Source organism: Panthera tigris, chromosome A2 (assembly GCF_018350195.1).
Source record: "Panthera tigris isolate Pti1 chromosome A2, P.tigris_Pti1_mat1.1, whole genome shotgun sequence".
NCBI classification, from domain to species: Eukaryota; Metazoa; Chordata; class Mammalia; order Carnivora; family Felidae; genus Panthera; species Panthera tigris.
Window position 1 is genome coordinate 56,460,731 of NC_056661.1, and position 16,896 is coordinate 56,477,626.

Genomic DNA, 16,896 nt, shown 5'->3' on the forward strand with positions numbered 1-16,896 from the left:
GACAGCTCAGAGCCTGGAGCCTGCTTTGGATTCTGTGTCCCCTCCTCTCTCTGCCCCTCCTCCATTCACACACTCTCTCTCAAAAATAAATAAATGTTAAAAAAAATTTTTTTTAAATAACTAAAAGTAAAAACTAAAAAGTTAAAGGTATTTCCTCAAACTGTATCAATATCAACCCAAAAGCTTGTGAGAAATGATTTTCCAGTCACTCAACACTGACTTTAGGAGGTAAAACCCCAAGCAGCTGCAAAGGTGGGTTCCATCCCAAGACGGAAGCCTAAATTTCTGCAGATTGGCCAGTAGAGGGCGCACATTTACCCTGATGGCCAAAAAAAATTTACAATGAATTAGTCTCGAAAATTACCTTCTCTAAAAGAGAAGGGTTTCCCCCCATATACTATTTCAGAAACGAAGTCACATAATGTTACCCAAAATATATTCTGAGCTTTCCATGAGCACAACCTATGGATATAACATGCCTACTATTTATTATTTAAGCCAGAGAAAGCCTCATTTCTAAATTGTGATAGATCTTACAAAGCAGAAGAATGAAACCCCTGTCCTGCCACTGAGCTCTGTGACCTCAAGTAGGTTGCTCTGACTTCTCTGAGTTTTGGTCCCTCACAGAATAAAGGAGAGCGAGCCCAACACCACAGCTACAAGTTCACCGGGAGGATCTGAGTTTGCCATGAGCAGTAAATGATGGGCCAGGAACACTGGTTCCTTTTCCTCATTTCCTTTACTAGATGTTTTTGTAAAACTCTGCAGGAAGGCGTTTATAAAAAGCAGCATCCTATTTAGAAAACAAAATCAGGGCAGTTATTCTCACAGGTTTCTTTGGACTTCGAAATCAGACCTGAGTTCCAATCCTAGCCTCGCCTTTACTTGCTGGTGTGATCTCGGACAACCCGGCTGACCTCTCTGCACCTCTTTTTCCTCCTCTGTGTAATGGAGACACCTCCATTTTGCTGAAATGGCTGGGAGCATGGAAGTAGGTGGCAGAGGAGAGGCTTGGTCAATGCAAGCATCCTGTTTATGGACATTCTAGCCACGTGGGACCAGACAACTAAGAACTGCTGGGAACAGGTGTAACTACCTGCGAGGAGCGGCATCAGCACCAGTTCGGTAGAGAAAGCTCCGTGCTTCCAATTTCCTGCCCCCTTGAAGTCACTGTCTTCCACTCGAGATTTCCTCTTTCTCTTCTGGCTCTTCTTTTTCACCTCCGACTCTTTCCTTTTACCTGTAAAATCAAAGGAAGGAAATCAGTGTTAAGAGGAGAACGTATCCAAGCTACCATATATGAATTCTTACATGCTGCAGAGATTCGGAAAGGTTCTGGAACAGGGGCGCCTGGGTGGCTCAGTTGGTTAAGCATCAACTTCAGCTCGGGTTGTGATCTCACAGTTCATGGGTTTGAGCCCCGCATCGGGTTCTGTGCTGACAGCTCAGAGCCTGGAACCTGCTTTGGATTCTGTGTCTCCCTTTCTCTCTGCCCCTCCTGCACTCATATTCTGTCTCTCTCTCAAAAATAAATAAACATGAAAGAAAGAAAGAAAGAAAGAAAGAAAGAAAGAAAGAAAGAAAGAAAGAAAAAAAAAAGAAAGAAAGAAAGAAAGAAAGAAAGAAAGAAAGAAAGAAAGGTAGGTAGGTAGGTAGGTTCTGGAAGATCCTTGAAGGCAGAGGCTGTCCTTGGTGCTGCCGTTCCCCAGCAACCAGAAGAGGTGTCTAAATGTAGATACCAGACCAGTTATCAGTTACATTCAGGAAGAATGTGACCTCCCAGCCTCTCCTACCTAAGAACGTGGGCAGAAGGGGGCTAAGATTGGATGATGACCACAGCACCATCACATACCAAAGTTCTCCCCCAAGTCAGCCCTTAACCACAGTGTAGGGTTGAGGTTTGGGCTTCGGAGTTGAACCACCAAAGTTCCAGAACCAGGTCTCCCCTCTGTCACCATTCTAAGCCTCGATCTGTAGAATCTGTAGAATGGGAGCTATAGTGCTTACCCTGTAGGGTGTTGAGAAGAGGAAATGAGCAAAGGTACATAAAATACTCAGCTCTGTGCCAAGCTCAGATCCAGGGATTAAAAAGGAGACAATAAGACATATACTTCTATGGTAATTAAAACCATGAGCGGGGCGCCTGGGTGGCTCAGTTGGTTGAGCGTCCGACTTCGGCTCAGGTCATGATCTCGCGGTCGGTGAGTTCAAGCCCCGTGTCGGGCTCTGTGCTGACTGCTTGGAGCCTGGAGCCAGCTTCAGATTCTGTGTCTCCCTCTCTCTCTGACCCTCCCCCGTTCATGCTCTGTCTCTCTCTGTCTCAAAAATAAATAAACGTTAAAAAAAAATTAAAAAAAAAAAACACAAAAAACCATGAGCTATTTGTTCCATGATATAACGACCAAGGGAACAGAACCTAGAAAGCCCAGAAATACATCTGCTAGCATAGAGGGACTTAATAGATGCCAGAGGTGGCATTTCAGATCTCAGGAAAGGATGGATCAGTCGGTTAATTATATTGACTATCCATTCGGAGGCAGATGAAATTATCAGGCATCTCATGCCATATGCAAAATGAATTGCAGACTAATGACAGAAAACAAAAACGTCAAACTCATTTGGAGAATACAGAGAAGACTCTATTGACATCTGGATGAGAAATGATTTTATTTTTTTTCCAATGTTTATTCATTTTTAAAAGAGAGAGACAGAGTAGAGTGTGAGCAGGGGAGGGGCAGAGAGAGAGGGAGACCCAGAATCCGAAGCAGGCTCCAGGGTCTGAGCCGTCAGCACAGAGCCCAACGCAGGGCTCGAACTCACAGACCGTGAGATCGTGACCTGAGCCGAAGTTGGCCACTTAACCAATTGAGCCACCCAGGCACCCCAAGGAAGGATTCCTTAAACATTACCAAAAGTACAAACTAGAAAGGAATAGTCAAATAAAGGGTGTGCAAAACAAAACAGCACACATAAAGTAACAGGGTAAATTGCAGACTGCGGGCTGTGATGTTTATAGTGCATGTAACTGACAATGCATAATTATCCAGAAGATGTCAGAAATAAAGCTTACACATCGCTAGGAAAAAAATATAAAACCCAACAGAAAAATAAGCAAAGAATCGCAATAGCCAAATCACATAAGACGGTGACAAAATAGGCACATGAGATGTTCTCAACCCCACTGGGAATCAGGAAATAAGGCCCTGAGCGCACCAAGCACGGCTGATGACATGGAAAAACTGGAATTCTCAGGACTTCTGTCCAGAGAGCAAACTGGTACCACCCAGAGAGTAATAAACCCGAATACCTCCTGAGGAGGTCAAGGTGCATTTCCCATGCCCTGTGATCCCTCTGGGCAAATGCCCTAGACTCTCTGGCACAGGCACATGGAGACCTACCCAAGAGTGCTCGCTGTCACAGCACTGGTGACAGCAGGAAAGTGGAGACAACTCAAATGTCCCTCAGTGGGGACTGTATGGGTGAAGGATGGCACGTCCATCTAATGGGGTATTCTACAGAAGTTCCAAGGAAGGAGCTGGACTTAGGTGTACGGACACGAATATCTCAAAAATCAAGCTGAATGCAAAGAGCAAGCTGCAGGAAGATATGTACAGTATGAAATCATTTCTGTGACTCACAAAAATAAAAATCAATACAATGTTGTATGAATGTGTCAGAAAGAAAGGGGTGGCAGGGAAGGGTCACACCAATTTATCTGCAGGACAGGGTATGCTTCTTAAAAGCACAGGGTGTAAAGGAGACAAACTCTATCTGTAAACTTTCCTTTCTCAAGAAAGCTGTGGTTGTATTTTACTGTGTACTTTTACAAAGTAAAAAGGAGGGTGTGAAAAGCTCATTAAAATGCTTAAAGAATATTTTTCAAAAGCAAGGCTATTTAGGGGCACCTGGGTGGCTCAGTTGATTAAGTGGCCAACCCTTGATTTTGGCTCAGGTCATGATCTCATGGTTCATGGGATCAAGCCCCACATCAGGTTCTGCATTAACAACATGGAGCCTGCTTGTGATTCTCTCTCCCCCTCTCTCTCTGCCCCTCCCTTGCCCATATGAGGACTCTCTCACACTCTCTCAAAATAAATAAATAAATATATTTTCTTAAAAAGCAAGTCTCTTTAGGGGCGCCTGGGTGGCTCAGCTGGTTAGGCATCCGACTTCAGCTCAGGTCATGATCTCACGGCTCATGAGTTCAAGCCCTGCATCGGGCTCAGAGCCTGGAGCCCGCTTTGGATTCTGTTTCTCCCTCTCCCTCTGCCCCTCCCTGCTCTGTCTCTCAAAAATGAATAAACATTAAAAAAAAATTTTTTTTTTGAGCAAGCCTCTTTAATCTGAAAAAGAGAAAACTCAGAGTTGAAGGTGTTCCGATGTGAAAGTGTTGACTAGACTTTTAGGGCCTTAAAAATAGGAACATGAACAACTGTGTTTCTGACGCCTGGCAGAGAGCCGACTCAAGCAGCCACTTCTTCCCCCAGCTTCAGAGTGTTGAATGCGAACCAGGAAAAGCAGATTAATTGATAGAGAGTTAAGGAAATGATCTGTAGCAGTTACAGCTGAACAAACAGGAAGTAGGCCATCCCAGAAGCAGCAAGTGCATCAGCTCTAGAATATTCCACCTCATACTGGAAACCCAACTGCTTACTGAAAAACTGGTGAGGAGAACAAGGTCAAGAATGAACAGGTCCACTTAGTGGCTTCTGACGACACTTTGCCTCTTGTCTGTCACTAAGATTACAAGCATCTGCATGAGCAGTTCCTGTAACCTGGCATGCTATTTCCCTTATTCCACCATAAGAAGCAAATAACTTATCTTCCAAGATTATTTCCATAGCCCCAACTCTTTTGTGCTTCCCCAACATGCCTACCTACCCTACCACAGCATCTATCACATAGGACTATCATTATTTATTAGAAAGTCTCCATCAACATTAGAGATTTTCATGCTTCCCATGTTCACGACACCATGAGTCGGGAGCACAGAAACATTGGTGGAGTGGAAGGGGGATGCAGTGTGGATGGGTGGGATCACGCAGGTAACTGAATGGGATGAGGTTGGTTGGAATGGATGGATGGGGTGGTAGGGATGGCTGGTTGAGGTGAGATAGAATGGGCAAGTTGAATGTGTATGTAGTATTCTTTTACTTTTGAGTCACGTTTGGTCAGATATCAAAGAATCTTTCTGAAGTATTCTGAATTTAAAATATTTCATAATCCCGGGTGCCTGGTTGGCTCAGTCAGTTGAGCATCCGACTCTTGATTTTGGCTCAGGTCATGATCCCAGGTCATGGGATAGAGCCCCATGTTGGGCTCCATGCTGGGCATGAAGCCTGCTTAAGATTTTCTCTCTCTCCCTCTCCTTCTGCCCCTCCCCCACTCATGGGCACTCACTCTCTAAAATATATAAAAAAAAGAAATATTTCATAATTCTTCCAAGTCTAGTTACGTTATAAAATTCCAAAATCCCATCCTAACTTACTTTGAAATTTTTGCTTTTCTACTATGTTTGTTAAACTGCTAAATGATCTCTCCATTAATTCCTTCATCTCCATCCCAGGTGCTGTCTCCAAATAAACAGTTGGTTCTCTTGAAATACTCCATCTAGAAAATTCACAAAGAGAAAAATAAATGAAGGTGAAAAAAATCAGGGACCAGATCTAAGAATCTATTTACTGGACCAAATGGGAGCAGATTTTTTTAAATGACACTGTATTTCTCTAACCAATGCTTCATAAATTTCATTGTGCATATGAATCACCTGAAAATGCTGTTAAATAAAAGTCAGGTTAGGGTTCAGTAAGCCTGGAGTGGACCTGACATTCTACATTTTTAACAGGTTCCCAGGAATGCTGATGCTGTTGCTCTGCAGACCACACTTGTACTATCAATTTCTAACCAACCAGAGACATTAAGGAAAATATTATATTTTTTATAAAAGCACCCAAACTCTAAAAAAAATCCAGGAACTCGCTTATAGGAATTATCCAACATCTATAGGAAGAAAAATTTTTTAACTCTATTAAAAATCATAAAGAAGGAACTGAATTAGGTGAAAAGGTATACCATGATCATGGACAGGAGAACTTCTCAATGTAAAAATGTCAATTCTTCCCAAATTAACGCATAAATTCAATGCAAAAAAACAATTTTTTAAAAATCGAGATTCTGTAAAAATTTTTTAAATGTTTTTATTTACTTTTGAGAGACAGAACGAGTGGGAGAAGGGCAGAGAGAGAGGGGGACGCAGAATCTGAAGCAGGCTCGAGGCTCTGAGCTGTCAGCACAGAGCCCGCCCGACGCAGGGCTTGAACTCATGAGCTGTGATACCATGACCTGAGCCAAAGTCGGATGCTCAACCAAGCCACAGAAGCGCCCCTAAAAATCGAGATTTTTTAACGACATGGTCTCTTGGGTTCTCCCCATCCTATTCTCTCAAGCCACCAGCTGGGCCTCCACCCTGGTCCCCACAGCATCCAAGGAATCTCCTTCTCCATATCCTTCTTAGGCTCCAAGAGCAACTGCACTCAGCAGGAAAGGCTGCGGACTTGGTGATCCAAAGGTATGGGATGGGGTCCTGGCTTTACCAACACTCCCAAGATTCCAAAGAATTCCAATTTTAAAGCTTTGTGCAAATTGCTTTACCACCACTTTGTTAGCTTGTGAAGACAATGGAGATAGTAATACCACCTCACAGAGTGACCATGATGAGGATTAAGTGAGATAAACTACACATGCAAAAGTACATGTTTATACTCATAAACACAACGATTCCTTTCTCTATTCCTTTAATTTCACCTGGATTGTATGAGTTCCGACTTAACTGAAGTTACTAAAACCCACATAACTCTTGGCGAGAGTTTATAGGACCAGTACAAGAGGGGGTTCCACTCCCACTCCCCAAAATAACATGGGTCCATCCTTACCGAACTATGCCAAGATCATCCATTCGGAGTGCCTTTTCATATTCCTCGGAGCTTTTGGAAAAAGTTTCAGGCTCTGCTGAGTGAGAATCGGATAATATTTATTAGTAAATGGACTTCTTGTCCCATTCTAGTTCATTAAGAAATGAGGGCCCTTGACCCATTTTGCAATGCCAGTCACCAGACAGAGGGCTTGGTGTGTGGTGAGCATTCCATAAAAAGATTAGTTAATAATGAATGAGTAAATGAGTGAATGTAATTGTAAATAATTACAGTTATTTGGACAAATGAAGGCAAGACAAGGCCTCCGATTTCTTATATAACATGCCATGGAGTGGGGGAGAAAGAAAGTCTATTCAGTTGTCTGCTTCAGCACCATTTACATCAGAGAATACTGAAAACACTTCCAAGACCCCCAAGTTTCCACCTACAGGGAACGATTAAGAAACGTATAGTGCTACCAGCAGCTGATATATTATGTAGTCACCACAAACGGAGTTTATGCAAAGTTCTTAAGTAAACAGGAAGCGCATGTGGTGACAGGTTAATCTCAGAATACAAAATTCGGAATCCAGGACAACCTCATCTATGTAAAAGAAAAAAAAAAAAACTTACAACAAAGGTATTTGCCATAATATAATAACCAAAATATCACACTGCTTGTTCCTGGTGATGGAATTATAGACTGTTTTCCCTGCTTGTTTTGTACTTTTCTATATTCACTGAATTTTCTTTAAAAAAAAAAAAAAACCTACAAGTGTAACTCCTACAGGTAGAAAAATTGTATAAGTCACAAAATAAACAAAAATAAAACAAAGAAAAAGGATCAACAACAGAAAGTGACTCCTGCCCTGAGAGCATTGTTTGCTTCAAGGGCGAAGCAGCACCAGCAGGAGTTGCTGATACACGTGAAGGGTACCAGTGCACGTGCACGGTACCAGCAACACCCATCCACCTCGTTCTCTGCCATCGCCCTACACTCAGTTTGTCCACGGAGGTCATCTCCACTCACCATGCGAAGGCTTTATGTGTTTTCCTGCCTTTTCTGCTTTTTCTGGTGCATGCTCCTGGTTCCACTCCTTTCTGATGTGTGCGCCCTCTTCACACAATCTTCTCTGACTTAAAACCAAATTTTTCACTTCCTCTAGAATGCATGAGGAGAATCATTGACTCAGTCAATCAGAAATACTTACTGAACACCTTCTGTGCATACGGCACTCTCCTAGTGTTGCAGATGGGGCAGTGGACAAGACAGGCAGGACCCCTGTCTTCCAGCAGCAGTTGCCTAGGGGGCTCCTTCAAAATACCAGGTAATTGAAACTTCAACTGGCAATGACTTCTTCCAAATAAGACCATTAAGGATTTGACTTATGTTGGTCCATTTAATCATCACATTTCACTTGAAGGCACTTCCACTTGCCCTACTTTACAGATGGGGAATATGACAATGATAACTTTCCTGTGATCACAGAGCTGGCACTTATTAAGCCAGAGCTACCCCCAGGGCTCAGGGCATCGAGCTAAGGAGATGGGCGCTCTGTTTTTCACTTCTATCAATACAGGACTCTGCAGGAACGTAGCAGTAACCAACACGTGTGGAATAATGAATGAGCAGAGGGAGCGAATGAATGAATGGAGATAATGGAAGCTACGAGAAAGAGGTGAAATGGGGTGCCTGGGTGGCTCAGTTGGTTAAGCATCCGACTTCGGCTCAGGTCATGATCCCCCCATGGTTGGTGGGTTGGAGTCCCGCCATCGGGCTCCAGCTCAGAGCCTGGGGTCTGCTTTGGATTCTGTGTCTCCCTCTCTCTCTGCCCCTTCCCCCACTCACGCTCTCTCTCTCTCTCTCTCTCTCTCTCTCTCAAAAATAAATATACATTAATTTTTTTTTTTTTTGGTTGTCACAACAGGGAGACTATTGGCATCTATCAGGTCAAGGTCCCAGGACAGTCCCCACGGAATGATCCGGGCCAAAATGCCAACAGCACTGAGGGCAAGAAACCCCAGATAAAAGTGAAAGATGAACAGTCGGAAATGCCCCTCCCCCCCCACCCCATGTCAGACCGGCTCCTCAAGAAGGCAGGCTGGAAACCCAGAGAAAGGAGAGGCTTTCCAGTCACAAACAGAATGGGTTCTGATTGCGGCACTGCCTTGCCCTTCAAGCAGGTGTGGGTCTCCTTTGCTCCCTGTAAAATGGGGACAACTGTACTTGTCTGCAGCCACCACCAACAGTCCTCTAGACCGTACTCCGACCAATCTCAGACGCACACTGCTGCGACGTTTCAAGGTCTCTAAAAACTGGATGCATCTTATGATTACCACCACAGAGTTTAACTGGTAGCATTTTAGGATGCTAAATGCTTATTTATTTTGATAAAGAGAGGGAGCACAAGCGGGGGAGGAGCAGAGAGGGGGGAGAGAGAGAATCCCAGGTTCTGTGCTGCCAGAGCGCAGAGCCTGTTCACAGGGCTCGATCCCACCAACTGTGAGATCACGACCTGAGCCGAAATCAAGAATCAAACACTTAACAGACTGAGCCACTCAGGTGCCCTAGCTTTTAAATTCTTTATAGACAACACACACCCTCTTTATCGTGGGGTGGGGGGCACTCCCATCATCCTGCCTCAGGGGCATATAACCACCGGAAGTAGTAAGCTGCCCAAGGTCAACATGGAGACAGGTTGAAGTCAGCTATCTGACTTCAAAGCCTGGATCTTTCCACTCTCCTGGTTCTCTCCTTGGAGGTGAGCTCAAAAGGACACTTTCTGGTCCTTGAGAGAATATTCACCCAAGTAAGAATCTAGAAGGTCTATACGAAAATGTTAACATGGTTGTCTCAGGGGTGTGGGCCCTTTTAGGTTTTCTCTTTTGTTTCTTGGTGTTGTGTGTGTGTGTGTGTGTGTGTGTGTGTGTGTGTGTGTGTGTGTTGTGTGTGTTGTGTGTGTGTGTGGTCAGTGAACACCCATTACTTGGCCAGAAGACAGGCCAGTGGGGACTGCACAGGTCGCGCTGCCTGGGGACAGGAAGTCCAGAAATGCGGCGGAGGTGGAGGTGGGGACCGTGTACATGCAAAACAGATGCTGTCCACCCTCCGACACAGCTCCGCCGGGCGGTACTCCCAAGCTTGTCCACAAAGTAACATGTTCCCCGAAGTAAATGATGGAACACTGGCTTTTATCCTGTAAACAGTGAGAAGCCACACGCCTGTAGAAACGTTTCAAATAAAACACAAACACCCGACTTACCAAAAGATCCTGCGTCTTCTGAATATGCAGGAGTCTTTAACCGATAATACCTGACTTTTCTTGAAACCTTGTCCTTGGTGTCCCAGACCTTCAAGGTGATTTTGTGAACATTTATTTTCTTTAGTAATTCCTTCGTCATGTTGATGTTGAAAGTCTGGGTCCATGACACCCAGATTTTGTCCCCTTCCTGCCACGGCCTCACCGTCTGTGTAAAAGAACACCAAGGGGTTTTTTGTGTGTGTGTGTGTTTTTTTTTTTCAACATTTATTTATTTTTGGGACAGAGAGAGACAGAGCATGAACGGGGGAGGGGCAGAGAGAGAGGGAGACACAGAATCGGAAACAGGCTCCAGGCTCCGAGCCATCAGCCCAGAGCCTGACGCGGGGCTCGAACCCACGGACCGCGAGATCGTGACCTGGCTGAAGTCGGACGCCCAACCGACTGCGCCACCCAGGCACCCCAGAACACCAAGGGGTTTGAAGTGTGCAAGGCTGGGAGGCTTAGAGCCCACGACTACCCATCCCTGCCAGCCTCGCCCTTCCGGGGACCAGAGCCGGGTGCTGCTCTCCACCTGTCTGCCTTCTGGGCCCGGCCCTCCCTCAGCTCCCACCCCATATCAGGAAATGGGTGTCCCGGCCTGGGCCCTGTCACACCTCTGGGTTCCTCGGGAACCCAGAATCAAAGCAATTACCTGCAAATAGCACCCTCTCCAGTGACTTCGAAGCACTGACCCACAGCCAGGCCTCGGGCAGGAGGGTGAGTGTGTGCGCGGGCAAGCAGGTGTGCACACACATGGGTACCCAAAAAAGAAATCGTAAGAGGGGCAAAAACTTTTAAAATACCAAAGAAGCTACCTGACAAAAATACCTAAATAGAAAGTCAGGTAACTGGTATTATTAGGTCAGTGAGGATTCTCATTCAGTAGGGCTGGGTTGGGAACTTAATATCCTGCATTTCTAGCAAGCTCCAGGGAAGAAAGCACCCTTGGTACAGTATTAGAGTATATGTGAGGTGCACACGCATTCACACACACCTTTACTCCTGAATCCAGGAACAATTTGGCCACCGTTGGAAACACCACCATGTCAATCTTTTTAGGCTCTGCATCATCCGGCAGAAGGAAATACTCCATGTGGTAGTAACAGCGCTGCTTGGAAGCATGCTTGTCCATTCGAGAGTGTTTCCTATGTTTTTCAATAAAACATGTATGTTTTCCTCTATGACCTAGGAGACATGATTTCAGGAGTCTTGGTTGAACCTCACACGAGAAAGCAGACCCCACCCCGCAGTGCCCTGGAAGCAAGGAAGAGCCCGAGGCTGTGGGAGGCTGCCCCCGCCCCCACCCCAGGCTGCTCCCCAGCTTGGAGGCTGAGATGCAGATCCGGTCCCCCTGGCCGGTAGAGGAACAGGCTGTGCACCAGTCAGCAGGGTGCAAAAATGCAGCTCTGAAAGGGAGTGTCTCCTTAAATGTTTCACCTGCCTGCTTTGCCTGCCTCATGCGGTCTTGGCAGTAAAAAAGTTCGAGTCACCAAGACCTTGGCAATTCTAAACATGGTATATACATCTAACCAAATAGCATCCAAAGTATCTGAGGCAACAATGGATAGAACAAAGGAGAAGCTGAAATTAATCTTCTACCCGGGGCGGGGCGGGGGGGAGACCAAGTAGGAAAAATTAATTAATTAATTAATTTAAAAAAAAAAAAATATATATATATATATATATATACATATATATATCTCAAAACATGGAGTTCTTTTCTCTGCCCCTAATCTTGGGGTTCAACCATGTGACTGGCTTTGGCCAATAAAATGCTAGCAGGTGGGAGGTGCTCAAAGACTTGAAGAGTTCTTGGATGTCCGGGCTTGCCCCCTTGGTGTGCCTGTGCCTTCCCATAATGAGAATGTGTCTGGCTAGCCCCCATGTCCCGGAGGAGGGTGAGAGGGGCACGAAGGGGTGAGAGGGGCACGAAGCAGAGCAGAGCCACTACAGGGATACACGCCTGGACCCGCCCACCTGCTCATCCAGAACGAGGGATTCCTGTTCGAAGCCCCCGATTTGTGGAGTCGTTTGGGTTTGTGACACCGCATTTGTGTGGCAAAAACCAACTGATGCACCTATACACCCAGAGAGCTGGATCCCATGCATCTGAGAATCTGTGTTTTCAACAAGGAATTAGGCGATACACAACCAGTTGAGGGGAACCAATGCCTTCACCTCTTCCCCGTGTACTCATCTGCAAAAAGTAGAAATAATACCACCTACCTCTTAGGGTTATTGAGAGGATTAAGCACGTGAAGCCCATGTAACCGCTTACTTGCTGGCCCACTGTGGGCCCCTGAAATTGCAGCTGCTTTTCTGATCTCTGCTGCTGGCATTGGCCACCTCACTTGGGGAAGCCAACAGAGGGAGCTCAGGGGCCCCAAACTTCTGGGGGCAGGTCATTGGCACACCCCTTTCTGCAGAGGGTGTTGGGACTCTGCCCTAGCACTTACCAGCAGTCACCGGGAAGGCCAGTGAGATGACGAACTTGCAGGGGACAGCCTGGGGCACATCAGACTGGAAGCTGTCGGCAGGCCCATGTGAGGACTTGCTACACGGGTGGTCGGAATCCGACTCCGGGGCTTGGCCTCTGACCTTCAGGTACTCCTCCGTGTCCCACTCACTGCCAGACTGGTAAAAGCTGCCCATGGAGGACATGGGCCCCATGCTCGCCCTGTCCTCATCTTCCCACTCCCAGGCGTGCAGGGACATTCCGCAGAGCACCCACAGGCCCGGCACTCCTGGCTGGAAGACGATGAAGGCACTGCTGTCACCACCCTCTGTTCCCCGGAGGCAAGCCCTGCCTCTTTCAGGATTACCCACCCTTCCTCTCCTTCCCTTCCTTTCCCTTGTCCAGTCTGGGGTGAACGGCCAAGGCCTGGAACACCGCCTGGCACACAGTAGGCGTGCAACAGTGAGTCACAGAGAATGACGGCTTGCAGGACTCACTATAAGCAACACCAACTCCAGCTTGAGTCTCCCTCCTCCCCCAGCCCCAGCTCCTTCCCCTTTCGCCAAGTCAATCATTGGCACTTCTGGAGAGCCAGCCCCAAGTGAGTGCAATTCCCTAAGAACGAGAAGCTGGGAGAGAACCGGGTGTTTCCACTCCGTGGGGCCGCGGGTGAGCAGTGTCAAAGCACAGTATGCGTTTGCCACGTAGGGACAGGCGAACCGGGCCAGGGGACGGCAGTGCAAGGGCCTGGTGAGGTCAAAGAGGGCGGGAACCCCCCCGGGGGCAAGACACGAATGGGCACTGAGTGCTGGGCTCAGGACACAAACTCTGGGTCCATGCAGGAGGAACTCGGGCAAATGCTCAGAAAGGGGTGCCCAGCAGGACGGGCAGGTGGCAGGGGACCTTCGGTACCTGCAACGCGATGCGCTGGGCAGCACCCTGGGCTCAGACCCTGGCGTCAGCCAGCTCGTACACCCGCTGCACAGCCGCCAGGCGAGAAGGCTCGGAGGATGCAAGTCGATCCGCCCAGGCAGGGAGGCCCGGGGGTCGAAGCTGCCCAATTCTGTTTACAGTTGCTAGGAGACAGGCGTGGCTACGGCCCTGGGGCGGGGCTTCTCTGGGGGCGGGGCTCCTGGAGGTGGGACTTCCGTCCTCAGCCCCTGGTCCCTGACCAGGTGCAGCCAAGGTGTGGGAAAAAGGTGTCTCCAAATCCGGAAACTAGTTGGAGCCCTTGCATGCACGCATTCATCCATTCATCCATCCATCCACTCATTCATTCAATCTTTAAAGAATTCCAGATCTGAACGTGAGCGCCTATTACACACCTCGCCCTTACCCGCAGTACAGGGGACAAGGATTGTGGCCCCGCCTGTATTGCCATCAGCCCCCACCTTCTATTCTTTGATAAGGGCGAGGGAAGCAATGGGCTCTGAAAACTCTGGTATCTCTAACCCTACCCCAAACCTCTTTCATATAGACTCTGCTTCTGTCGCTGATGTCCTTAAAATATCATGAGAATTCTGTTTCGTGATCAGGAGCCCCAACTCAGAGATGAGAAAACTGAGGCTTCGACTGGTGCCATGACTCGCCGGAGGTCACACAAGCGAGTGTGTCGCAGAACTGGGTGGAAATCCAGACTATCTGACGCTAAAGCCTGGGCTCGTCTGCAAACACCACGGCCACCCCAAAGCTCCCCAGCTGAGAGAACACTGGCTGCTGCTCCCTACGTAGATCACAGAACATCCAAGGGGCTAGGGCGGAGGGACACACCGCAGAGGTAGCTGGCAGGGGGGGGCCAGGGGCAGGCTTCATGGAAGAGGTGACAAAAGCCAAACTTCGGGGTTTGCCAGGAAATGAACGCAAGAGAAAGTATTCCAGGCAGCGGGAAGAGCCTATGCAAAAGCCCAGAGGGGGTGAAGGTGCCCGCAAGTTCTGGGAAGGGATGATGAGGCTGGAGTGGTGAGCGGAGGGCCCCGGAGACCCAGGTGTGAAGGGCAGGCAGGACTCAAAGACTAGAGTCAATGAGGAGCCACCTCGGGTTTTCTGTTAAGGGAGAGTAGCTCCACTCAAGAGAATGGGAGCTGAGACTCCACACGTGTACCTGTTGGGGAAACTGAGGCTCTGAGCTATGACCTACCCATGGTTAAAGAAGCAAAACTGTGGCCCAGCTGGAGCTGGAACCCAGGTCCCCTGCCTCCCACTTCCTGCCTCCCTAGACCACCCCCTTCTAGAATCCTGCCCACTGACTAGGGCCCTCCAATAGTCCTCAGGTTGAATCAATCTAAAAAAACCTGAGGCTCAAGAATAGCTATGAGGGGAAGGCCCCAGATGGCAGTGAGCACCCTGGAGAGGAGAACTCAAACTGTCCCCACTAAATGCCATACCACCCTCTCATACTGTACCACCAGCAGCCTGGACATCACCGTCTACAAACCAGGAAGTGCTAAAGAGACACACACAGGGTTGGAAGAAAAGAAGGCTGCTAGGATGCACCAGCTCCCAAAAGGCCCCATTAATAAGGGCAGGTCGAGGCACCCGGGTGGCTCAGGTCATGATCTCGCAGTTCGTGAGTTCGATCCCCACACTGGGGCTCTGTGCTGACGACTCAGAGCCTGGAGCCTGCTTCAGATTCTGCGTCTCCCTCTCTCTGTGTCCCTCCCCTGCTCACTCACTCTCTCTCAAAAATAAATAAACATCAAAAAAAATGTTTTAATAAAAAAGAAAGGCAGGTCAGTGACACCACCCTCCCCTGCACAGACAGCAGGCCTCCTGTTCCTCAGGTCCCCCTGCTGACCCGAGGCTGGTTTCTCTCCAAAGTCGATCTCCCCAGCATCTCCTGTGGTGTGGACAGCTCTGAGCTCAGAATTGAGAGGCCACAGGCCTAAGACAAAGGGCCACTTCCTGGTCCTGGTTATGCACCAGAATCACCCAGGAACATGTCAAAACTTCAATCCTGAGGCTTCACTCCAGACTTTCAGAATTGATTCTCCAGGGGTGGGGCTTAGGAACCAGTCACTGTATTCTCCAAAGACAGCCACCTCAACAGATCTCCCACACACTCCCCTTACAGAATGATGTCGGACTCCTCCCATGCAGTGGTAGGTCTAGTCCCCTCCTCCTTGGATCCAGGTAAGACTTTCTGCGACCACCTCAGCCCACAGAGTGACTCTGTAACTTCTGAGGCCAGGTCATACAAACCCCATGTGCTTCTTCCTTGTTCTTCTGGGGAGCTCACTCTGAGAATTCAGCCAGGATGTTGGGGGGCAGCCCAAGAAGCCACATGGAAGGTCCACATATGGATGTTCTGGCCAACAGCACCAGCTGAGTTCCCAGCTGCCTCCCAGCCTCAACCACCAGACGTGCAAGAGTGCCAGACTTCAGATGATTCCAGCTCCCAGCCTTTGAGTCACCCCAATGGCCACCATATGTAACAGAAACCAGCTGCTATCACCAAACCCTCCCCAAATTGAGCTTTATGACCGAAGTAAATTATTGTTGTCTTAAGCCACTAAGGTTTAGGACGATCTGTTGCACAATAACAAATAACTGGGCGGCACCTGGGTGGCTCAGTTGGTTGAGTGTCCGACTTTGGCTTAGGTTATGATCTCTGGCAGTTCGTGAGTTCAAGCCTGGCCTAGGGCTCTGTGCTGACAGCTTGGATCCTACTTTGGATTCTGTGTCTTCCTCTCGCTCGCTCTCTCTCAAAAATAAACATTTAAAAAAATTTGGGGGGCACCTGGGTGGCTCAATTGGTTGAACATCTGACTTCAGCTCACGTCATGATCTCACAGTCCATGAGTTCGAGCCCCGCATCGGGCTCTATGCTGACAGCTCAGGGCCTGGAGCCTGCTTCGGAGTCTGCGTCTCCCTCTCTCTCTGCCCCTTCTCTGCTCATGCTCTGTCTCTCTCTGTCTCTCAAAAATGAATAAAGTTAAAAAAAATTTTAATTTTTAATAAAAAATAACTGGAACCGACCCCATATTTTTTAAAGTTGCCTCCACCAAGATTCTATCGCACAGCCAAGGTTTAGAACCACTGCTTTGAGAGAAATGGTGTCTAGGTCAAGACCCAGAGCATCACAGGAGGGAGTGAAGGCACAGGTGTGCTTGCTGGTACTTGAGTGTGGGAGGTGGGTCCACAACCTCACCTCAACAAAGGTGCCTTCAGGACAGGCAAAGTCAAAGGAAAGCAAAGCAAAGAGGGTATATGTTCACAGTTCTATAGACCA

The 16,896-nt window shown here is 47.8% G+C and overlaps 1 protein-coding gene across 5 annotated transcripts in view; it reads right to left on the minus strand.

The window, feature by feature from the left end:
* Window positions 1-16,896, minus strand: part of CFAP92 (cilia and flagella associated protein 92 (putative)) — an 82,434-nt gene that overhangs the window by 58,093 nt on the left and 7,445 nt on the right. For all 5 annotated transcript variants that reach the window (XR_006214993.1, XM_042979623.1, XM_042979624.1 and 2 more), the window contains exons 2-8: window positions 12,670-12,961; window positions 11,208-11,398; window positions 10,175-10,379; window positions 7,942-8,073; window positions 6,933-7,005; window positions 5,489-5,610; window positions 1,097-1,240 (exon numbers count right to left, since the gene is read on the minus strand). Coding sequence is in view for 4 of the 5 variants with exons in the window: in XM_042979623.1 (XP_042835557.1) it covers window positions 1,097-1,240; window positions 5,489-5,610; window positions 6,933-7,005; window positions 7,942-8,073; window positions 10,175-10,379; window positions 11,208-11,398; window positions 12,670-12,961 (1,159 nt within the window). In the remaining variant the exon portion in view is untranslated. The remainder of the gene's footprint in view (window positions 1-1,096; window positions 1,241-5,488; window positions 5,611-6,932; window positions 7,006-7,941; window positions 8,074-10,174; window positions 10,380-11,207; window positions 11,399-12,669; window positions 12,962-16,896) is intronic.